Here is a 24327-nt window from a genome sequence, read left to right on the forward strand (position 1 = left end):
ATGGGCCCAGCCGCTCTGCGGCATGTGGGATCTTCCTGGACCAGGGCATGAACCCGTGTCCCCTGCATCGGCAGGCGGACTCTCAACCACTGCGCCACCCGGGAAGCCCTCCTTAGTCTTCTTGACACACCGTTTTTCCCCCTTAAAAATGGGAGAGATAACTGATTCTCCTGCAGAAAGTAGCTATGTTTTCCGTGAGGCGTTGCATCCCACGAATGTTGGAGGCATTGTGCAAGGGGAGGAGGGCTTGGGAGGGATGCAGTCTTATGAAATGTGTAGGGTGTGGGAAGTGAATGTGAGTTATCGACCTCCATCAGCCGCTCCTTCTTCCACCACGTGATAAGCTATCAGAAATAGCTTCCTGTTGACATTACAGATGTTATAGCTTCATTTAGGGCTGTCAGCTCAAAGCAGAGAGAGGAGGACCATATCACATCGGGCTAGGCAGATGGAGGCTTGGATGTGGACCTCTCAAGAGGCACCAGCAGGAATCCATTGACAGTGGCCTCTGGGAAGGAGCAGACTAAGTGCTTTTGTGAGCAAATCATCTCATCTTCAGCAAGTGTTTGCATATAGTTAGGCAGTGTGTGAGATGCGGGCATACCCCAGGCATGTATGAATAACAGCACTTTAATTCATTCACTCACTTACACATGCCACAAACACTGCTTGAGCACCTACTAGACGCAGGCAGAGTTCTGATAACAAGGGACACAGTAGAGTAAGACATAGACTCTCGATTTAGAGCAGAGTCGTGGATGATTGAATCAAAATTACTTGCAATTGTTTATGAAGAAAATGTAGTCCAGAGAGGTCGAATGCCTCGGGGCTCCAGGTTACTGAGGTCCAAGTCAAGTGGACTTTCTATTATTGTAGAGTACACACATGGAGGACCCCAAATATGTCATGCTCAAAACTCCTCAACAACTACATGATATCGTGAGCCTTGAAGAGGCATCACAGAAGGTTCTAGTCCAAGAGTGGTCTACACAGAAGAGCAGAGCAGTGTGAATGGTATACAACCCTGGCTGCTGCCATATCTACCCCGGGTTCAGGTAAAAGGGTAATCAAGGTATTGGGTCAAAATTCTTGGCTTGATTCCTGTAGGTTAACTGTAGCTAGAGTTAATAACTGAGAGAGGGGCTTCCCTGGTGGCACAGTGGTTGGGAGTCCGCCTGCCGATGCAGGGGACACGGGTTCGTGTCCCGGTCCGGGAAGATACCACATGCCGCGGAGCAGCTGGGCCCGTGAGCCATGGCCGCTGAGCCTGCGCGTCCGGAGCCTGTGCTCTGCAATGGGAGAGACCACAACAGTGAGAGGCCCGCGTACCGCAAAAAAAAAAACAAAAACAAAAAAAACTGAGAGACTCTGGCAGAGTCGGGAGCAGCGAGGTGTATGTTGACAGTGTAAGGATGAACCTGGAGGGTGCTGAAAACTCAGTTAGGAAATCATTCTGTAGAGCTTCCAGGACCCCCATGCATTCCTCAACTTTGAGTAAGGGTGGCGCTTCCTGTTCTTAACATAGCTCTGCAAAGGAAAGAAGACTGTAGCTATAGACATATTTCCTCAGTGAACTGATAATACATCGCGGGTCGGAAAACACTGAGCAGCACTCAGCCCAAGGGGTGGATTTCTAACTTTAATTTAGAGAATAAAAATGGAAATAGCTACCACCTCTTGTTTACCAGAGAAAGGAGCTTCTGTTAAGTGCTTTGCCTATTCATTTGTATCATTTAACTTTAAAAAGCCTTATGAGATTTAAAAAAATTAGACATTTATTATTAACTTATGAAAAGACTGAGAACCAGAGAGGTTAAGTAACTTATCCCAAGTCAACCAGCTACCAAGTAGTACAGCCAGGTTTCAAACCTGAATATATCTGACTTGGGAGCCATTATTCTATATTGGTTATCTTGTTGCGAGCAGGGCGGTGATATCACAGAGGCCTATAAAGTACTGTTTTCTTTGTTTTATCTCAGGATCATTTTATGCTCCTCCCAAATTTAGGTTGTGGGGGTTTAGCCTGAGACACCCCCAAAAACCTGCAATTGACCTACCTTCCCTTCCTTGGCACTGTCATACAAACTGCAACAGCCGTCTGAGGTCGGCCTCATTCAATGTTTAACGGTAAAGAAGTCCTTAAAACATTATCCTTGGGCCTTCCCTGGTGGCACAGTGGCTAAGAATCCGCCTGCCAATGCAGGGGACACGGGTTCGAGCCCTGGTCCAGGATGATCCCACATGCTGTGGAGCAACTAAGCCCGTGCACCACAGCTACTGAGCCCACGAGCCGCAACTACTGAAGCCCACACGCCTAGAGCCCGTGCTCCGCAACAAGAGAAGCCACCACAATGAGAAGCCCGCGCGCTGCAATGAAGACGAGCCCCCACTCACAACTAGAGAAAGCCCGAGCGCAGCAACAAAGACCCAACGCAGCCAAAAATAAATAAATAAATCAATAAAATTATTTAAAAAAAAAATTATCCTTGTCAGTTGCCATACGTCCCATATACACACTCATAATAATCTATGGTCGTATCACACACAGATTCAGAGGTGAGGTGAGCTGGAAGGGACCTCTGCTAATACGTAGAGACCCACTTCTTCATTTTATAAAGGAAGATCATGAGTCCACTGGTGGGAAAGTGATTTGTCTGAGCTCATACGGCAAGTTAGTGCCAGAGCTGGGACTTGAACCCAGGCCTCTTGACTTCTCCTCCAGGGCTCTTTCCGCTCTACCAGGACGTGTGCATATTTGTGGAATTTAAACATTTGTTCACATGGAGGGAAAGAGACTACTAACCTCCATCGACGTAAACTGTCTGCATGGAGCAGTAGGGTAGAGCCCTGCCAAGAGAGACAGGAGGTGTTGTCTGTTGCTTCACCCCGCTCTACAAAACTGAGCTAGATTATTATCTTCTGAGCAGCATGCCCTCACCCTATTGGAAATGATGAAACATTGGCGACTGACCTTCAGTGACTGAGAAGCTTCCGGGTGGGGCTGGGGGGTGGTGAGGGAGATGTTTCCATCAGGACATCGCTGAAACACAGGCTGGGATCAGAACTTTCTCATGGTCCTGGGGGTAAGTATTGTCTGGGCACGTAGGATTTTAAATTAGTTTGAGGAGTGTGTGTCTGTTTGTGAACATGTATGTGTAGAAGTTTCAGAGGAGGTTCTCTGTTTATGTGTTAGAATGCCAGGGTGTGGAATTCAATTGCCATTGGCTTGGAGTGAACTTAAGGTTTGTCAGTGTGCACTTTATGGACATTAGTCTCTTGCTCCTGAGACCTGAGATCTGTCTTCAGTAGCAGCAGTGTCCTTCAGGGCTCTGGCTAGAAGGTAAATAAACTTTGGATGCAGACAGAACCAGATCCAAAGAACTTTGCTAAATGTTTGTAATCCTCAGTTTCCTCATCTGTAAAATGGGTATAAAACCAGCCACCTTTCAGTGTTGCTATGAGGATTACAGAAAATATACATTTAGTGCCGAGTCCAGTACTCCATCAATAGTAGCTATAAATTATTTACTCTTTTAAAGTCAACTGGGAACCAGATCCCAGAGAATATCTCCCTGCAGGAGTTTTTCCCTTAAGATTCATTCTGAGCTACAAAGAACTGGGATGTGTGGAGGGAAGGGAACCAGCCTGGCAGTTTAAAAATGTTATGAATGAGAATCAGAAAATGTACACTGTCAAAAAAAAAGCCAGGCAAACATCTGGGCAAGGAAAAGCCAACAACAACAACAGCAAAATATAATAGCTGACTCTAACATAGAGCTTACTATGTTCCAGGAACTGTTAAGAGCATCACGTAGATAAATTCATTTAATCCTCACAACAACTCTGAAAATATAGGCGCTGTTCATAGCTTCTCTTTATGATTGAGGAAACTGAGGCACAAAGGTGTTGAGTGACTTGACTGAAGTCAGTGACAGAAAACTCTTCAAGAATACTTTAGCATAGAAGAGTGTTCTTAGAGCAGGCTTCTCTCCATTGTCCCTGCAGCCTGGGAGCTCAGAAGTGTAGACCAGGCACTCAAGGAAGACTTGGTTATTGGTTGACTCTGCTCTTGTTCGAGGCACTGACCCTGTGTGGGCTTCGGCAACCCTACTCAGTACAATGCCTTGAGTAGGATCAGCTGCGTAATCAGCAGGACCCCGTACAAATGGACATCTTGGACCCCTTTTTAAAAATTATTAAGAATTTAAAGATGGCAACAGCAGAGCACTAAACCCATCATGGGGCCCTCTGAGCATGAGGTCCTACTGGACTCCACAGGAGACATGCCCATGGCCCTGAGACCCAGTAATGAGGCAGGAACAGTGCTGGAAAGTTCCATGGTCTCCCTTACCCCTCTTGACAAATTATGTGAGGGAGGCCTTTGGCTTTCTAATTAACAGAGGAGAAAATTGAGACTCAGGGACATCAAGTGCCCCCCACCAAGCTTAAACAGTGTTTATTATATGCAAACTGATTGAACTGCAATGAGTACAGAATGTTACAAAGTGCTTTTCCCCACACGTTGTCTTTAAATATTGTGCCAGGAATTGTGGAGCTAAAGTATGGACTAGACATGGTCCCAGCCACCAAAGCGCTCACAAACTGAGCATAATCTGAGGAAGGTGTTTAGTTTCTCTAAAATTTAGTTGGTCAATTCTATAAAATTTAGTTGGCCGCTCCAATTCACCTGGAGCTTTGCAGAACTAGCAAAATGACTCCTGAAGTTGCTTGCAATTCTTTGTCCTGCTGATTTAGTCTCGGTACTAAGTTTCATTCATCTCAGGTAATTGTAAAAATGCTTTCTCCCAAATCACCAAGTTGCATTCATCTCAAGTACTTACTTGGAAAAAATGCTTTCCGTCAAATTACTAGTTAGAAATTTTGGATGACTTATTTTCCTCCTAAAACATTGGCTGTGCCTGCACGTATAAATCCGTGTGACTGGAGATGTGGCTTAGCTGGTTGAGATTCAAAGTTGCTATTTCTGGTTAATTTGAGTCTTATCCTTTATGTCGTTTTAGACTCATGGAATTCTCATGGAACAACAAAATGTCAGAACTAAATCTATTTATCTCACCCCTTTCAGTTTCTAGACAGGGAAACTGAGACTCAGAGAGAGGAAGCAAGGTGTCCAAGGTGGCTGAGTTTAGAAAGTTGCCGAGCTGGAATGTTGATCCAGGTTCTCATTTTATAGTCCAGATGCATCCCAACTGCCTGGGGTGAGGCCCCTGCAATGGTGACCGGAGCTGAAGGAAATCCAGAGACAATTTCTCTGATACCCAGGACAGACGTGACGCCCTAACCCTCTGTCGTCCTCTTCTCCGTGGTGTTTGTCAGACGCAATTTCCTCCCTTTTCACAGCTAGGTACTTGGACCTTCTCTGTCTCCTGGTGCGTGGACATGGTGACAGTCATAGGAGCAGGGACTGTTTAGGACCAAGGACCTCCCAGGACCATATAGCTTTGTTTATGGGTTGCTTATACCTCCCACCTGAAAATCATATGTGAGCCCCTGTGGAAATGGGTGCATTTATATAGGTAAGCCAATTTGGGGTTGAACGTTCTGTTCTGGTGTGAGGATCACCCCTGTTATGCCCCTATATATGCCAGGCACTCAACTAAGCTTCTTAAATACTATGTGCAGTGTGGCGAAGGCTCTCGCTCCAAACAGCCTGGGTTTGAATTCTTTCTCCTGCATGGCGGATTAGAGCCTGGTTTTCTCATATGTAAAATGGGGACAGCAATATTATCTACCACATAAGGTTGTTATTTTGAGGCTTAAATGAGATAATTTATGCAAAATGTTTTGCATGATGCTGGCATAAAGTAAGCACAAAACATGTGTGAGTTAAAAAAATGAAACAGGTGACGTCCTCATTTTTCCCATAAAACACTGGGGCCTGACAAGAGAAAGCAAGTCACAGCTAAGGAAGGCCAGAGTTGGAATCCCCGGCCCAGTTCACCTGGCCACTAAGTCCCTGTTCCTCACCATTTTCCTGCCCTTACTTGTAAGGTTGCCTGGCAGCATACTCAGTTTTCTCCCATATCATCTTATTCCCATGTGGTCAAATCTATAGTGAACTTTGTTGAAGACAATTAATTCCACTAAAACTGTCCCCTACAGCCAGGGTCGGCAGACACCTTTAGCTGGAGTGCTGTGCTCCCCACTCTCCACCCATCCATCACCCACTGTTCTTTGAATAATACCCTCTCAGTGAATCCTCTCTGAATATTCTATTGCATGGGGATCTCTTTTTCCTCTGCAACATTACGTACTATGGATAACACGCCTTCTGACAATTCATCATGCTTTGTTGTGGCATCTCTTGTATTTTTTGATTTTTTTTACACATTAATGTCTTGATTTTCCAAGTACAACATGAACTCTTGGAAGTTCAGGTAGCGTTCTCTCCTTCTCCGTGGCCATGAGGGTATTTCACCCAGGACCACACACATAGACCACTCCATAAATATTTGATTGACTGAAATTCAGACATTTAGCTGATTATCTCAATGTTATATTAATATGGTGAGATAGAATTTAGATGTAAATAAAATGTTTATGTAGATAAATTTGGTCTCATGCTAATTTAAGCTACTCAGAAATTCTAGACTTGTTTCCATACTTTTAAAATATTTTCCTGATTGGAAAAAATCATCCAGAACATTTCAGTACCTAGTTTTGTTAACATTTAGGTATATTTTCTTCCATTTCCCCATTTTGAAAATAGATTCCCCAATTTAATTTTCTTAAATATATATTCATGAGAAAATTTATATTTGATATGCAAAATAATTATCAATGAGTTATTCTGGATTTGATTGACTGAATCAGGCGAATTGAGACATGGAGGTTATTAAACTAATAGACCAAAAATTTTTAATGACCTAGAGTTTTTTTTTTTTCTTTACAAATATTCATTCTTTTTATATTTACTTTTTACAGGGTTGTGATCATATTGTATATTGTATACTGTATATATATATATATATATATATATATATACTGATAAAGTACAAGTTAAATATAACTGTCTTGTACTTTTTCACAGAAGACTCCTTCCTTAGATTAATTTTTCCTAAACATAATTTTAGGTGTATAATATTCCATCCTACACCTTTGCCCTAATTTATTTAATCTTTGTTTTTCAATCAGATTGTTTTCCATTTTTCACTTTTATAATCCACAGTGGGTAGAACTACCTTGCAATAATGCCTTTGATCTCATTCCAAATTGTCTGTTGAATTGTCTATTCCTCGCCTTTTACCAATTTATCATTTGGGGAGTGCTAGGATTTTTCTTAACAATTTTTGTAAAAACAAAACGTAAAATCTTTTAAAATTGTGTTGCACATACTTTCTCTAGTTTTTTTGTCTGTTTGCCTTTAAATTTTTAACATATTAAGTTTTAATATTTTAGAACCAAATCTATTTTTCTTGTATTGCTTTGTGATTTCTTCTGTTGCACATAAACTGAGAAAGTTTTCTCTCATCTGGGGATTTAATAAATATTATTGAATATGTGAATATCCAATCCTATTTCCTTCTAATTTTAATGTCTCAATTTAAAAATATTTACCTCCTTAATCCCTTTGTAATTTATTTTGTCATATCGTGTCTGAATCGAAGATATTTTCTTTTTCCCTGTAGGTAGCTAATTCATTATCTTGTGTGCAAAATTTCTTAAATAACCCTTTCCTTTCCTCCCCCTGCTTCGTGAACCACTTTTATAATATATGTGTTATACGTAGTTATATTTTACAAGTCTACACTACTTTTAAAAAGTGATATGTCTGGAACCCACTTTGTCACAATTCCTTTCCAAACAAGTTTCAACCCTTCCGGATTGTTATTATTTTTTCCCCAGATAAATTTTTGAATAATTTTGAGGTGTAGAAAATTCTCATTCTAATTTTGATTGGAATTATATTGGACCAATAAATCAATTTCAAAGTGATTTATATTTAGTCTTTTAGCTTCCCAATCTGAAACCCATGAGATGTCTTTCTTTCAAAGACTTTTTTAAAGTCTTTTAGGTTTCTCAGTGAATTTTCTTCAAAATAATTCTTATATTTAAAATTATTCTTAGATATATCTGTTGCGATGTTTGCTAAGGTTCCTGGCTCCCCCTGTCCCCAATTCCATTTTCTAACTGGTTGTTGCTAGAATAATAGCAATATTATTGCTATTAATGGCAATAATTACCAGCAAAGAATGGCTGGTAATTTTAGAATATTTATCATGCCCTCAGGACTTTCCTGAGCAGTCTCATTAATTTCACTAGTTTTTTCAATTGATTCTTTTGGGATTTCTAGGTATAAAATCGCATCTTCTGCAAATAAGAATAAACTTGACTTTTCCTTGCTCCATTGCATCCGTTATTGGCTGAGGCTCCAGCGCCAGCCTGTCTGGGCACAAAGCCTCATTAACTCTTGTCATTATCTTGGCCAACGTACTTCTCTGTGTCTGAGTTTTGTCCTCTGTAAAATGGAAATAATAATAGTACCTACCTCCTAAGGTGGTTGTGAGAATCAGATGAATTAATACATGTGAAAGTACGCAGAGAACATGGTCAATAAATATTCAGTATTATTATTATAGGTTGGAGAAACTTCCAGCTTCATTTAAAATATTTGATTTATCCATGTTGTATTTATAGTATATAAAAGGCAGCTCCTTGTAATGATTGAGGATTAGACTTTTGAGTCAAATGGGCTTGAGTTTAAAACTTGACTCTTGGGGCTTCCCTGGTGGCGCAGTGGTTGAGAGTCTGCCTGCCAATGCAGGGGACACAGTTTTGAGCCCTGGTTTGGGAAGATCCCACATGCCGCAGAGCAACTAGGCCCGTGAGCCACAACTGCTGAGCCTGTGCGTCTAGAGCCTGTGCTCCGCAATGCAAGAGGCCGCGACAGTGAGAGGCCCGCACACTGCGATGAAGAGTGGCCCCCGCTTGCTACAACTAGAGAAAGCCCTCGCACAGAAACGAAGACCCAGCACAGACAAAACTAAAATAAATTAATTAAAAAAACAAAAAAAAACAACAAAAAAACCTTGACTCTTCCAGTGGGGGGACCAGGGCAAATTGGTCAACCTCTCCAAGCCTTGGTGTCCTCATCTAGGAAATGGCAATAATATCTGTTCTTGTAGAGCAAGAAGATAAATAAACCACATGGCAAATACTCAACGTTAGCTTTTATTATTGTAATAATTAATTTCGTGTATATCCCTGGAGTAACTTTTTTCAATTTTTAAAAAATCTTTTATTGGACTATAGTTGATTTACAATGTTGTGTTAGTTTCAGTTGTAGAGCAAAATGAATCAGCTATACATGTACATATATCCACTCTTTTTTAGACTCTTTCCCCACATAGGTCATTACAGAGTATTGAGCAGAGTTCTCTGTGCTATACAGTAGGTCCTTATTAGTTATCTATTTTATATATAATAGTGTGGATGTGTCAATCCCAATCTCCCAGTTTATCCCTCCCCGCCCCCTCCCATTCCCCACCAGTAACCATAAGTTTGTTTTCTACATCTGTGACTCTATTTGTTTTGTAAATAAGTTTATTTGTACCTTTTTGTTTTTTTAGATTCCACACATAAGTGATATTCTATGATATTTGTCTTTCTCTGCCTGACTTTCTTCACTCAGTATGACAATCTCTAGGTCCATCTATATTACTGAGAATGGCATTATTTCATTCTTTTTTATGGCTGAGTAACATTCCATTGTGTATGTATATATATATATATATATATATATATATATATATATATATATATACACCACATCTTCTTTATCCATTCCTGTCGATGGACATTTAGGTTGATTCCATGTCCTGGCTATTGTAAATAGTGCTGCAGTGAACATTGGGGTGCATGTATCTTTTCAAATTATGGTTTTCTCTGGGTATATGCCCAGGAGTGGGATTGCTGGATGATATGGTAGTTCTATTTTTAGTTTTTCAAGGAACTTCCATACTGTTCTCCCTATTGGCTGTACCAATTTACATTCCCACCAACAGTGTAGAAAGGTTCCTTTTTTCCACACCCTCTCCAGTGTTTATTGTTTGTAGATTTTTTGATGATGGCCATTCTGAGCCATGTGAGGCGATACCTCATTGCAGTTTTGATTTGCATTTCTCTAATAATTAGTGATGTTTCATGTGCTTTTTGGCCATCTGTATGTCTTCTTTGGAGAATTGTCTATTTAGATCTTCCACCCATTTTTTGATTGGGTTGTTTGTTTTTTTGATATTGAGCTGCATGAGCTATTTGTATATTTTGGAGATTAACCCTTTGTCAGTTGCTTCACTTGCAAATATTTTCTCCCATTCTCAGGTTTGTCTTTTCATTTTGTTTATGGTTTCCTTTGCTATGCAAAAGCTTTTAAGTTTAATTAGGTCCCATTTGCTTATTTTTGTTTTTATTTTCATTACTCTAGGAGGTGGATTAAAAAATATTTTGCTGCAATTTATGTCAAAGTGTGTTCTGCCTATGTTCTCCTCTAAGAGTTTTATAGTATCTGGCCTTACATTTAGGCCTTTAATCCATTTTGAGTTTATTTTTGTGTATGGTGTTAGGGAGTGTTTTAATTTCACTCTTTTACACATGGCTGTCCAGTTTTCCCAGCACCACTTATTGAAGAGACTGTCTTTTCTCCATGTACATTCTTGCCTCCTATGTCATAGATCAGGTGACCATAGGTGCATGGGTTTATCTCTGGACTTTCTATCCTATCTATTCTATCTATTTCTGTTTTTGTGCCAGTAGCATACTGTTTTGATTACTGTAGCTTTGTATTATAGTCTGAAGTCAGGGAGCCTGAGTCCCCTGGAGTAACTTTTGATATAATATTATGTATTTACCTCTGTATTCATAAATGAGATGAGCCTGGAGAGTTTTCCTTTTTCTTTTTTTTTGGTGCCCTGTGCTCTTTAAAAATTTCAAATGACTCATTTGTAAAACTATCTGGACACAAATTTTGAGTACATAGTTTTTTTTTGTGTGTGTGTGTTATGTGGGCTTCTCACTGTTGTGGTCTCTCCCGTTGTGGAGCACAGGCTCCGGACACACAGGCTCAGCGGCCATGGCTCACGGGCCTAGCTGCTCCGTGGCATGTGGGGTCTTCCCGGACCGGGGCACAAACCTGTGTCCCCTGCATCGGCAGGCGGACTCTCAACCACTGCGCCACCAGGGAAGCCCTGAGTACATAGTTTTTATAATGCTTTTAATTTCTAAATAATAATAGCTGCCATTTATAGGATGCTTATTACTTTGTGACAAAAGCTAGAATAACTGCTTCTCCTACTGCATCTTATTTCATTCACAGAAGTAGGTATCATTTATATTCATCTATCTAATCCTGAGAATTAGTTATTACTGCTCTCATCTTACAGGCAAGAAAACAGAGGCTTTGAGAGCTTAAATAAGTAGACCCAGCTCATGCAGAGGATAAACTGGGATGTGAACCCAAGCTGTCTGACTCCAAGTTCTCTGCCCCTAGCAGCTAGAGGGGAACTGAACTTGGATCCCAAATCGTTTTCTTGTTATTTTGCTTTGGTTTTAGTCTGTTTAAGTTTTCTGTGCCTTATGGAATCCGTTTTGCTAATTATATTTTTCTAGGAAATCAATAATTTTATTGATATTTCACAAAAAGAAAATCTCAGGAGTCTCACAGTCTTTGGCCCTCTCTGTTTCTGTGGCTATATTCATTATTAGTTTGGTGTATTTATGTTTCCTCCTTTTCTTGATTCTTCAAAACTGCATATTCAATTAGGGGAGAAAAGTCTAGTAATATGAAGGAGGCTGGTTGATATTATAAAATGGAAAGAAGTATTTTTTTCTTTCAAAATATTCCATTTCCATCCAGCTATGCTTCCCTTTCCCCTCCTCCAGTCTTTAAAGAACAGAATGCTGAGGGCTAGAAAGAGCCTTAGGAGTACTGTCAAGTGCTGGGCCTAGAAAGGACTTCTACCTGTCCCAGGTCACACAGTTGGCAAGTGACAGAGCCAGGAGGAGGAGCCTGGCTCTCATCTCCCTGTCTTGTTCTCTTATAGCTCAAATTCTTCATTTTAAAGACAATAAAATCTTTTTAAACACTTCATTAAAAAAACCTTTAAAGCTACTTAATTTTGAAAGATTGATCAAGTCAGCTTAGCAATATTGATTAGGATTACTTTATTCCATATGATTTTCACATAAATCATCTTCTCTTGTGCACTCTTTCCAGAATATATCTAACCAAAGAAAGCAGGCCTCAGACAGGAAAAGGTGTGTTTTTATTATTTCACCTCTTTTGTTATGCTGTTCCTACTGGAAAGGCCACAAGAGAGCTCCTTTATCAGGAGAAGGGGAAACAAGAAAATGGAATTCAGCCCTATCTGGAAGGCTCAGGGTTTCCACCAGGTCTGAAGTAAACGGAAGAAATGTTCTTAGCCCTCTGCTCACGTGTGGTTTGGAGGCAGCTGGCAAGACACTGCATTAATGTGGGGCTGGGTATCCAAACCTGAAAGAGGGCAGGGCAGGACAGTCCCATCTTGATGATGGAATGAAGTATACGAAACTCTCACATGGTCCAGGCAGTTTTTCTGATCATAGTTACATCAAATTGCTCATTTCCCGGTTGTTTGGTGTGTGTGTGTGTGTGCACAAATGAGCAGATGTTTCTGCCGACTGTCTGATCAGCAATCTGCAATTAGACCTTGAGGAACAACCTGCTCATTGAGGTTACGGGCCATTAGCCACTTAAATAATGATATCTGTCATCATTTTCATACCTCATCCTGCCCAGATTTTATTTTCAAACTACTCAAAATGAATGCCTAAGTTTCCAAAAATAGACAGACCCAATTTTAATAGCTCAACTCTAGTCATCATCTTGGTGCAGTGTTTTAGGGTTGAATAATACCTAATAACTACTGAGTGCTTCCCACATGCCTGCCGTTGTATTTAGGTCTTTGTAAACATAACTCCCCAAGCCCACACAAGAACTCTGTGAGGTACATACTATCATTGTCCCCATTTTACAGGTATAGAAACTGAGACACTGGGAAGTTCAATAATTCACACCTAGAAGGGAACAGAACTTGGATCTATATTGAGATCTGTTTGACTTTTATGCTATATATTGACACAGGTACTGTGTGTCATTTGGCTAGTAAGGTGCTCACAGTATATTAAAATGATAGAAGGATGTATAGGCAACATAGTTTTGTGTAAAGAGACAAAATAAGATATTGGTTTTTTTTTTTTTTAATTTATTTTTGGCTGCATAGAGTCTTTGTTGCTGCGCGCGGGCTTTTCTCTTGTTGCAGCGAGCGGGGCCTACTCTTCGTTGCGGTGCGCGGGCTTCTCACTGCGGTGGGTTCTCTTGTTGCGGAGCATGGGCTCTAGGCACGTGGGCTCAGTAGTTGTGGCTCGCATGCTCTAGAGTGCAGACTCAGTAGTTGTGGTGCACGGGCTTAGTTGCTCTGCGGCATGTGGGATCTTCCCAGACCAGGCCTTGAACCCGTGTCCCCTGCATTGGCAGGCGGATTCTTAACCACTGCGCCACCAGGGAAGCCCAAGATATTGGTTTTAAAATAATGGAACATTTATATAATGCAGTGATTATCAACTGGGGGAAAAAGTGACTGCCTCGGGGACATTTGGAAATGTGTGGGGTCATTTTTGGTCATTTTAGTTGTTGCATTAACCTGTTACACCTGTTATTGGTGGTCCCCCAGGACACAATTCTAGACAACAAGGAACTGCCTGTCTCTGAATGTCAAGAGTACTAAAAAATACTAATAAAATGGAATAGTGGTAATCTTAAATGATGCAAAAAGCTGAAGGTGGTAAACTCAGATGCCTTCAGGGATCAATCAGGGACTGAAAAGTACATGGCCCTCCTCAGGGCATCCGCATACAAATCCTTAAAGCACATTATCAAACAAAGTCATCTAGGCATCAAATTTGGCCTGTGGGCCCCAGATTGAGGCTGTTTAATGAAGGTTTTCTGATCTGGAAATAAGTTTATGATCTGTTAAGCAAAGAAGAAGAGCTCCTGGCAACCTCCAGCTGGCCAACACCCAGCCCTGGAGAGGCAGTGGTGGCGAACCCCACAGCCTCCCTCCCCAGTTCCTGCCTACCCTCTCTCCCAACTTGGTCCAGGTTTGATCTTGGATAGCCCCAGTGTGAGAACCACACACAGAAACAAAAATGTCAGGACAGGGCTTCCCTGGTGGCGCAGTGTTTGAGAGTCCGCCTGCTGATGCAGGGGACACGGGTTCGTGCCCCAGTCCGGGAAGATCCCACATGCCGCGGAGCAGCTGGGCCCGTGAGCCATGGCCGATGAGCTTGTGCGTCCGGAGCCTGTGCTCCGCAACAGGAGAGGCCGCAACAGTGAGAGGACCGCGTATTGCAAAAAAAAAAAAAAAAAAATGTCAGGATATTCCACACTGCCCTTATCACTTGGAAATGCTGACTGGGAAAATAAGCCTTACCAGCAATAATAGCCTTTTCAATGTTTACCATCTGCAGGAGGACAGTGGGCCTTCTTGCGGCCCCATCTTGTGCTGAGTAAACATCATTTCAAAGGCTTTGAAACCATCCTGGCTTTTTCTTGCAGTAAACTTCATATTCAGCACCATTTTTTTTTTGACAATAAAAAAATTTTTTTAATTGAAGTATAGTTGATTTACAGTGTTGTGTTAGTTTCTGGTGCACAACAAAGTGATTCAGAATATATATATATATATTCTTTCTCATATTCTTTTCCATTATGGTTTATTCCAGGATGTTGAATACAGTTCCCTGTGCTATACACTAGGACCTTGTTGTTTATCTAGTTTATATATAGTAATTTGTATCTGTTAATACCAAACTCCTAATTTATCCCTTTTCAGCACCATGTTGATGGAATTGATATGCTAATTTTTAAAATAACATACTCATGAGGGTGGAACAGTGTTCACAGACAGTCCTGGGCCTAAAGCCCAATGAAGGCACTGAGGGTGTGGGTGAATGTGTGTGCATGTGTGTGTGTGTGTGACACTGGGCTTCTTCACAGAATCTCCCTCAGTGTGTTTGCTCCTGTTAGACCCCTTTGTGCTTCCAGCAGCAGGTAAGGCTCCCGGAGCAGAGATGAATGGTTGGAGGTGTAGGCTTGGATGTAGAGCTCAAATCCAGGCCTGGCTGTATGGCCTCAGACTCCTCCCTCAGCCCTCTAGACCTCACATTGCTCCTTATAAAAGGAGGGTAGTGACATCTAGGTCACGGGATTGTGAGAATCAGGTAGGATGGCGGGTGTGCCGGGGGTTCAACCCTGTGGCAGGCAGTGAGCGAGTACCCACCGGTTGGCAGGTGCTAATATTGTTACTGCCTATTTTGTAGATTCAAAAACTGGAATCTGGGGAGAGGAAAGCAAACGACCCTCTAGCAGCCAAGACTGCCCAGGAGTCCTGACCCACTGCCTCGCCTCCGTGGGTCTCCAGGGCAGTCCCGCTCTTGGTGCTGCCTGGACACGAGGTACCCCCAGTGGTTCCATCCACGTCTCTTCCTGCTGCCCCTGAGAGAGCCCAAGCCCCTCTCGCGACCTGTGACGGCCCTGCGAGGAACTGTCATGCTGACGGAGTGAGTGGCCCAGGAAGAGCCAGCCCAGGTTCCCATCAGGCTGATGGATGTAGCCAGCTTCTAAGTGTGCACATCACCCTCCCCGGCCCCTAAAGCCTTCCCATTTGAGAGGGAAGAGACCCAAGACGCACAGCAACACCCGCAGGCTGCCTCTGGCTTGGGGCAGGGATGGGTTTGCAGCCGTCTCGGTACCTCTGCAACCTCTAACCTGATTTCCTCGTTTCCCAACAGAGAAATGAAGGTCTGGCACGGAATAGTGATCGCAGTGGTGTCTCTGGTACTGCAGGCCTGCCTCCTCGCAGCCGTCAACTACCTGCTCAGCAGGCACATGGGTAACTGGCTCAACATCCTCTTCCCTCCCGGTTCCTCTCAGGGACCACTCCCGAGCCTGCAGCAAGATGAGCCCCCTTTGGAGCCCCCGAATATCACTACTTGAGGAATCCCTGGCCAGATGCCCCTTCACCCCACCAACGTCTAAGCCGGTAATCCCCACCCTGACCCAACCTATCTGCGGTTGGGAATGATGGCTCAGAGTCCTTCCACTGCCCAGACAAGCTTCTGCCTAGAGACAAGCTGCTGCGGTGCTCCTGAGGGTGCGCTCACTTAACCTGAGCCTGGTGAATTTCCTTCATCCCTGCCAAGGGACTTTATGTGGAGAAATGGCCTTGAATTACAACAGAAGGGCGAATGGTATGGTTAGACTAAGAAATTAGCTTAAATTCCTGAGTTGATTTGCAGTAGGAAAGTAGGAAGCTCGGTCCAGGGAAGACATTACAATTAAGGAAAATAAAACTGCTTTGGCTGTGCTAAGACAAGGGATTGGGCAAGATGGTGTATGTCTAAGCTACTCTAGTCAATCATTCATTCAATACAACAGGGAACAAAATAAAAATCCCTGCACTTATGGACCTTACATTCTATGGGTAACACAGACAGCGGACAAGTAAAATGTGTGTTAGGTTACGGTAAGTGCTAGGGAGAAAAAAAATGAAGCAAGGCAAGGAGATATGAATTGGATGGGGGTCAGCATCCCTGAGATGCTGACACTTGAGTCTAAACCTGAGGGAAGTGAGGAAGTGAGCCACACCTACAAAGGCCATAAGCCAGGAGAGTTTGTTCATAACAGCAGAAGCAAAGGGGCTGGGTGGCTGGAGCTGAGGTGGGGCAGGGAGAGGAAGGAGGAGTGAGGCCCAGAGGGCCTTCAGGCTGGGACTTTGGATTTTACTCCAAGTGAGGCGAGGGGCATTGCAGGGTTCTGAGCAGAGGAGTGCTGAGGTTTGAGGAGATCCCTCTGATCAATTTTCTCTAATGAGAGCTGTGCTCACGGATAGGATGAGCCTGACCTAGCGAACTTTCACTTTTGACTCTTGCCCTGTCGCTTCTAGCCAAGGAGAATGAGCGGATACTGAAAAGGGCCAAGCACAAGGTCCCCAGGCCCAGCCCTGCCCACTGCTGCCCGCCTGCTGCCAAGAAGACGAAGGAGCCTAGGGCAGAGAGAAGCACACCCGTGCCTAAGCCCCGTTACCCACGTGAGTACAGGGGTGGGGGGAGAATGTGTCACAAAGCTTATTCTGCTCTGTCTGGACTCCCGGGGAGCGTCCCTGCAGCAGCCCTAGTCTGTCCTACCCAAACCACTAGCCCGAGGATTCCTCACACCCTCCCCAGTACAGGCCAAGCCAGGCCCCCATTTTCAGAAGGTTGTTCATCCTATCCAGTGGGGCAGATTGCATTGGGTTTGTGTGGGTCTAAGTTCTTCTCTAGCTTTGGTCACGTGTGAACGGCTGCCGTGGAGGACCGGGGGCTGTCTCTGCTCCTGTCTTTGTGATACTATGGCATCTCTTCTTCTGCCTGCCCGTTAGTGGTGGAGCCGAGATTTCAACTGCCTCTGTCTGCCCCCAGCCATGGCATCTGGGCACTTTAATAAATCTGAGTCTTGGTGATGGCTCACATCTCTATCCCCCTCTGGCAAGTGAACCAACAGGGACATCACGTTCTCGTTTTCTCTCTCTTTCAGCTTGGGAGACCCACCAGGTCACTATTCACATAGTGGAAACTGCCGCTTCCACAGCAAGAGAGTCACTCACCAGAGATTGCTCTTTCCACTGCTTCATCTTTTGGTTGATTTGAGTTTGCTCCGTCCTTCTAAATTTTATCTTTTCAGTTGGAGAAATCTGGTTGTCAGCCTTCCTCGCCACCAAGATAAGGCCTCAATGCATGTGGGAATCGGAAGATGCCATTTGCATGAACTCATGGTCTCAATGGAAGGGGAGAGGCATGGGCCTCGCCACAACCCCTGATCCTGATGCTTCCCTGAAGCCTGGTCAGAATCAAAGACTCCATGGTTGGCAGGGACCTCAGAGATCATCGTCCAACCTTCTGTGTTACAGGGGACAAGACCAGGGCACAAAAAGGAATGTAACCTACCTGGCGTTAGTGACAGGTTCAGATTAGAAGCTGTGCCTGTGATTTCTGGGGCCAGAGCTCTTTGCCTTGGGCCACAGTGGCTCAGCATGCCCCGCCTACTCCCCTTCCAGCAGATAGCCCTTCCCAAGCACAGTCCAGCCTGGTGCGCTTGGTATTACTTTTAGGTGGAGCTGGACAAAGCAGCAGTGCCTGGACTCTTGGACGTGTTCCTCATTATTTTGGGAGGCTCACCTCTTTCTCTGTTCTATTCCTTTTTCCTCTTTGGGGGGCTCTGTATCTCTCTCCCCCACTCCTCTTTGAGTTCCTCGTTCTGTCTCTGTCTTCATCTCATTCTCCCTTCCATTGCCTCTATCCTCTCTTTACACCCTTTGGCTTTCTTTAGAAGAAGAACAGTTTCTATTTCACCCTAGATGACAGTGACACGTCCTCAGACAGCTCCAACAGCTCAGACAGCTCACCTCCCACCCACCAGGTAATGGACACTCCCAATGATCCGAGCCCTCCATATGCAGTCTGGGGTCACCGTGGCTCCAGAGACGGGAGTAAGGAAGGAGGTGCTTCTGGAGGCATTACATCATCTTTAGGTGAGGGTGGTTGGGCTTTCATTCCCAGGCCCGTATCAGCACAGAGCATCAAAACAAAGTGGGTCTGAGTGAGCTATAAAAATGAAGGTGCTAACGGGAAACCCCTTTCTCCCATGTCCCAGTCACTGACCAAGGTCCACTCTGAGTCCTGACCTCACTTGGATTAAGTCTCCACGTCTTTCTTCCTTAAACCCATTCATTCCCACAGGCACAAGGAGCAATATTCCTCATTGCCCTGACCCTACTCTCAGACACAGCTACCTGGGACCCAGGTTCTTTCCCATCCAGCCTAGGGCGAGCCTCTTTGAGTGAGAGTTGAGTACCTCCTCCAAACATGGTAGGAATCTTGACCAAATTTCTTTGCTTTTTTCCCCTAAGGCCACCAAGGATGTGAACTACACACAAGTGGACTTTTCAGCTCCTGGAAGACGAAGAAATGACTCTGTCCTGGACTATGAGAACATAAAGGAAGCCACAGATTATGTCAATGTCAAACCAAAAAGCCACAAGCCCGGTTTCTGGACTTTTGTGAACACTGGTGTCTTTGAGCCAGTGGAATACAGCCAAGTGGCCATGTGAATTCTAGGCTTTTTAATGGGGCGTAGTTCCTTATGCATTCTTGCACTTATTTTGTAGGCGGACTAGTGTTTGGTTATTTTTTTTGACAAGGAAATAGGAGAAAAAGTATGCCTGTATGTCAGCAAGGAATATTCGGATTAGGAAGAACTTCCAGGTTAAGTATGAAAACACTGGCGCATATCAGTAGAGAAAGTGATGAAGTCTCTCTCCATAAAAAAAATTTTAAAGATTTTAATCAACTGTAGTAGAGTTCTGTTTGACAGTCTTATGATTAAATGCCTCTCTGAGCTATTTAATTATAGGTAATAAACAACTTCCTTAAAATTTTTAAATAAAACAGCAACTACAGGTTCCTCTTTTCCTCTGGCTTAACCTTGCATCCTGTTCCTTTATCAGTATTGTATCTTGCTGAGTAATCCTGCTCTGCCCTCAGAATGTTAAATAATGCATTTGGAAAGCTCACCGTTACTTAACCTTTGAATCTGCTGTTCTTAGGAAAGAAAGATGACAGAGTAGTAAATGCCAACTAGCATCACAATCTGTTATTCCAAAAAAACTTTCCAAATTCAATCCAATAAAAATCAATATCCATTCTCGGTTTGCGGTTGTTGTTGTTTTTACTTTTACTACCAATTAGTAGTAGAAAAACACTTTCTTAACTTGATTAAGAACAGCTTATCTGAAACCAGCTAATGGCATGATATTTAACTGTAAGGTCCTAGACGCAGTCCTATTAAATCATGAACAAAGTAGGAATGTCCAAAAGCCTGACATTTCTTTACTATCTAACATTGCTCTAGAAATTCTAATCAGTGCAATAAAACAGTTAACAAAAATAAGGCTGTAACTATGGAAGAGGAGGATAAGTCTGTCATTGTTTACGATATGCTAGAGAATTAACTATGTTTTAAAATTAATAACATGCAGTTAGCAGTGACTAGATAAATATATAACTTATTTTCCCAACAGCTAATTAAGACACAAAATGAAAAAAAAAAATTGCTCACAATAACTAAGCAAACATCTCAAAAATGGAAACCCCATTATAAAGCAGAAACTAACACACCATTGTAAAGCAATTATACTCCAATAAAAATGCTTAAAAAAAAAATAAAAGGAAACCCTAGAAATACTCCTAGCCAAATTCAAACCCCAGATGAGTGGCATTCAGGTCTAGAGACCATTCATTAACTGTGCGCCATCTGCTGGCTATAAATGACCTTTCTAGCCCTGGTACTGAGGGGGGTGGGGGGGAGGGGCAGGGGCAGCTTTCATCTTCCCAGGTTCCTCTTCCCCAAGATGACCTGAAGAGATGGTTTTGAGTTTCTGGGGCTGGAAACTTTTGACACATGTCCCTACACCTTTTAGCTACCACCGTTGTTCCTCTCCTCCTATTGTTTGAACATTTGTGTCCCCCCTCAAAGTTATATGCTGAAATCCTAATCCAAGGTAATGGTATTGGGAGATGGGGCCTTTGGGAGGTTGTTGGATCATGAGGGTGGCAACCTCCTGAATGAGATTAGTGCTCTTAGAAATCCACAGAGCTCCCTAGCGCCTTCCATCATGTGAGGATACAATGAGAGGTCTGCAACCCAGAAGAGGACACTCACCAACCATGCTGGCACCCTCCAAAACTATGAAAAGTAAATATCTGTTGTTTATAAGCCACCCAGTCTATGGTACTTTTTATGGAGCCGTAGGGACCAGGACATCTCCTTAGAAAGCTTTTCTTCTTTTTATTCTTCCAGTTTTACTGAGATATAATTGACATACAGCACTGTATAAGTTTAAGGTGTACAGCACAATGATTTGACTTACATACGTCATGAAATGATTACCACGATAAGTTCAGGGCGCATCCATCGTCTTGTATAGATACAAAATTAAAGAAATAGAAAAAAATGTTTTCCCTTGTGAACTCTTTACTCTCTTAACAACTTTCACGTAGAACATACAGCAGTGTGTGATAGATTTATCACATAGTACATTGCATTCCTAGTACTTACTATCTTGTAACTGAAAGTCTTTACCTTTTGACTGCCTTTATCCAATTCCCCTCCCCCAACCCCCACCTCTGATACCACAAATCTGATCTCTTTTTCTATGAGTTTGTTTGTTTGTTTTTGTAGTATAATTGACCTATGCACTATGTTACTTCCTGTTACACAACATAGTGATTTGATATTTCTATACTTTCAAAATGATCACCCAGTCTAATCACCCTCTGTCACCATACAAAGATATTATGTATTATTCCCCACACTGTACATTTCACACCTGCAACTCATTTATTTTGCAAATGGAAGTTTGTATCTCAATCTCCCTCACTTATTTCTCCCCTCCCCTCACCCCTTCTCCTCTGGCAACGACGTGTTTGTTCTCTGTATCTATTACTCTGTTTATGTTTTGTTATGTTTGTTCATTTGTTTTGTTTTTTAGATTCCACGTATAAGTGAAATCATACAGTATTTGCCTTTCTTTGTCTGACTTACTTCACTTAACAGAATACCCTCTAGGTCCATCCATGTTGTTGCAAACTGCAAGATTTCATTCTTTTTATGGCAGAAAAAGATATACGCACTCCTATGTTCATGGCAACATTATTTGCAGTAGCCAAGATATGAAAGCAACTTAAGAGCCCATCAATAGATGAATAAAGAAGAAGTGGCTATATATATACATATATACATGTATACATATATACATGTATATATATTGTAAATGATATATCCAGTAAGGGAGATATCCATATATCTCCCTTACTGGATATATCATTTGCAAATTTCTTCTCCCATTCAGTAGACAGTCTTTTCATCGATAGTTTCCTTCATGGTACAAAAACTTTTTAGTTTGACATAATCCCAATTGTTTACTTTTGCTTTTTTTCCCCTTGCCTGAGGTGACATATCCAAGAAAAATGTTACTAAGACCGATGTCAAAATGTGTACTGCCTATGTTTTCTTCTAGAAGTTTTATGGTTTCAGGCCTTGCATTTAAGACTTTAGTCCACTTTGGATTTATTTTTGTGCCTGGTGTGAGAAAGTAGTCCAGTGTGATTCTTGTGCATGTAGCTGTGCTGTTTTCCCAACACCATTTATTGAAGAGGCTTTCCTTTCCCCATTTTATATTCTTGCATTTTTTGTCATAGGCTAACCCACACTTCATATAAGTGTGGGTTCATTTCTGGACTCTCTATTCCAGAGGTCCCCAACCCCCAGGCTGCAGACTGGTACGGCAGACTGGTACCAGTCTGTGGCCTGTTAGGAACCAGGCCACACAGCAGGAGGTGAGCAGTGGGTGAGTGAGGAAGCTTCACCTGCTGCTCCCCATTGCTCACATTACCACCTGAACCATCACTTGCATTACCATCTGAACCATTGCTCATATTACTGCCTCAAACATTGCCCTCATTGCTTGCATTACTGCATGAACCATCCTCCCACCCCTGTCCATGGAAAAATTGTCTTCCATGAAACTGGTCCCTGGTGTCAAAAGGGTTGGGTACCGCTGTTCTATTCTTTTCCATTGATCTTTGTGTCTGCTTTTGTGAAAATACCACAGTTTTGATTACTGTAGCTTTGTATTATAGTTTGAAATCAGGGAGTGTGATACTTCCAGGTTTGTTCTTCTTTCTCAAGATTGTTTTGGCTCTTCAGAGTCTTTTGTGTTTCCATACAAATTTTAGAATTATTTGTTCTAGCTCTGTGAAAAATGCCATTGGTATTTTGATAGAGATGGCACTGAGTCTGTAGATGGACTTGGGTAGTATGGTCATTTTAACAATATTATTTCTTTTTTAAAAAAAATAAATTTATTTATTTAATTTTTGGCTGCGTTGGGTCTTTGTTACTGCATGCAGGCTTTCTCTAGTTGCAGCAAGCAGGGGCTACTCTTCATTGCAGTGCGCAGACTTCTCACTGCGGTGGCTTCTCTTGTTGCGGAGCATGGGATCTAGGTGCACGGGCTTCAGTAGTTGTGGCGCACAGGCTTAGTTGCTCTGTGGCATGTGGGGTCTTCCCGGACCAGGGCTCGAACTCGTGTCCCCTGTATTGGCAGGTGGATTCTTAACCACTGCGCCCCCAGTGAAGTCCCTAACAATATTATTTCTTTCAATCTATGAGCACAGTATATTTTTCCACCTGTTTGTGTCATCTTCAGTTTCTTTCATTAGTGTCTTATAGTTTTCCAAGTACAGGTCTTTTACGTCCTTAGTTATATTTATTTCTAGATATTTTATTCTTTTTGATGCAATTGTAAATGGGATTATTTTCTTAATTTTTCTTTCTGATAGTTTGTTGTTAGTGTATAGAAATGCAACCAATTTCTGCATACTAATTTTGTATCCTGCAACTTTTCCAAATTCATTGATGAGCTCCAGTAGTTTTTTGGTGGCATCTTTAAGATTTTCCATGTGTAGTATCATGTCATCTGCAAACAGTGACAGTTTTACTTCTTCCTTTCTAATTTGGATTACTTTTATTTCTTTTTCTGGTCTAATTGCTGTGTCTAGGACTTCCAATACTATGTTGGTTAGAAGTGTTGAGAGTGGGTATCCTTGTCTTGTTTCTGATCTTAGAGGAAATGCTTTCAGCTTTTCAGCATTGAGCATGATGTTGCTGTGGACTTGTCATGTATGGTCTTTATTATGTTGAGGTATGTTCCTTCTATAACCACTTTGTTGAGAATTTTTGTCATAAAGGAATGTTAAATTTTGTCAAAAGCCTTTTCTATATCTATTGAGATGATCAAATGACTTTTATTCTTCAATTCATTAATGTGGTGTATCACATTGATTGATTTGTGGATATTGAAAAATCCTTGCATCCCTGAAATAAATTTCACTTGACCATGATGTGTGATCTTTCTAATCTTTCTAATCTTTTAGATTAGGTTTGCTAGCATTTTATTGAGGAGTTTTTTCATCTATGTCCATTGGTGATATTGGCCTGTAATTTACTTCTTTTGTGATATCTTTGTCTGGTTTTGGTATCAGAGTGTGCCTGGCCTTGTAGCATGAGTTTGGAAGCATTCCTTTCTCTGCAAATAATTTGAGAAGGCTAAGCATTAATTCTTCTATAAATGTTTAGTAGAATTCACTTGTGAAGATGTCTGGTCCTGGACTTTT

At 42.3% G+C, this 24327-nt stretch overlaps 1 protein-coding gene across 3 annotated transcripts; it reads left to right on the forward strand.

The window, feature by feature from the left end:
• Positions 1-2962: 2962 nt before the first annotated feature.
• RHEX (regulator of hemoglobinization and erythroid cell expansion) lies at positions 2963-19796 on the forward strand. Of its 3 annotated transcripts, none has more exons than XM_004282504.4 (6): positions 2963-3083; positions 15376-15615; positions 15847-15947; positions 17001-17144; positions 18450-18511; positions 19002-19796. In XM_004282504.4, the coding sequence occupies exons 2-6, from the start codon at positions 15605-15607 to the stop codon at positions 19200-19202; spliced, it is 519 nt and encodes a 172-aa protein (XP_004282552.1). In that variant the 5' UTR covers positions 2963-3083; positions 15376-15604; the 3' UTR covers positions 19203-19796. The 3 variants fall into 3 exon arrangements, with proteins under 3 accessions (XP_004282552.1, XP_033266419.1, XP_049550795.1); XM_033410528.2 differs by having other exon boundaries at positions 15376-15510; XM_049694838.1 differs by lacking the exons at positions 2963-3083; positions 15376-15615; positions 15847-15947 and adding an exon at positions 16106-16305.
• Positions 19797-24327: the final 4531 nt, after the last annotated feature.

The sequence above is a fragment of the Orcinus orca genome, chromosome 1 (genome assembly GCF_937001465.1).
Source record: "Orcinus orca chromosome 1, mOrcOrc1.1, whole genome shotgun sequence".
Lineage (NCBI taxonomy): Eukaryota > Metazoa > Chordata > Mammalia > Artiodactyla > Delphinidae > Orcinus > Orcinus orca.

Bases quoted from the DNA above. Each gene is read 5' to 3' on its own strand.
- RHEX (XM_004282504.4), top strand. The intron at 17,145-18,449 runs GTGAGTACAGGG...ATTTCACCCTAG, and splicing joins GCCTAAGCCCCGTTACCCAC to ATGACAGTGACACGTCCTCA. The intron at 18,512-19,001 runs GTAATGGACACT...TTTTCCCCTAAG, and splicing joins GCTCACCTCCCACCCACCAG to GCCACCAAGGATGTGAACTA.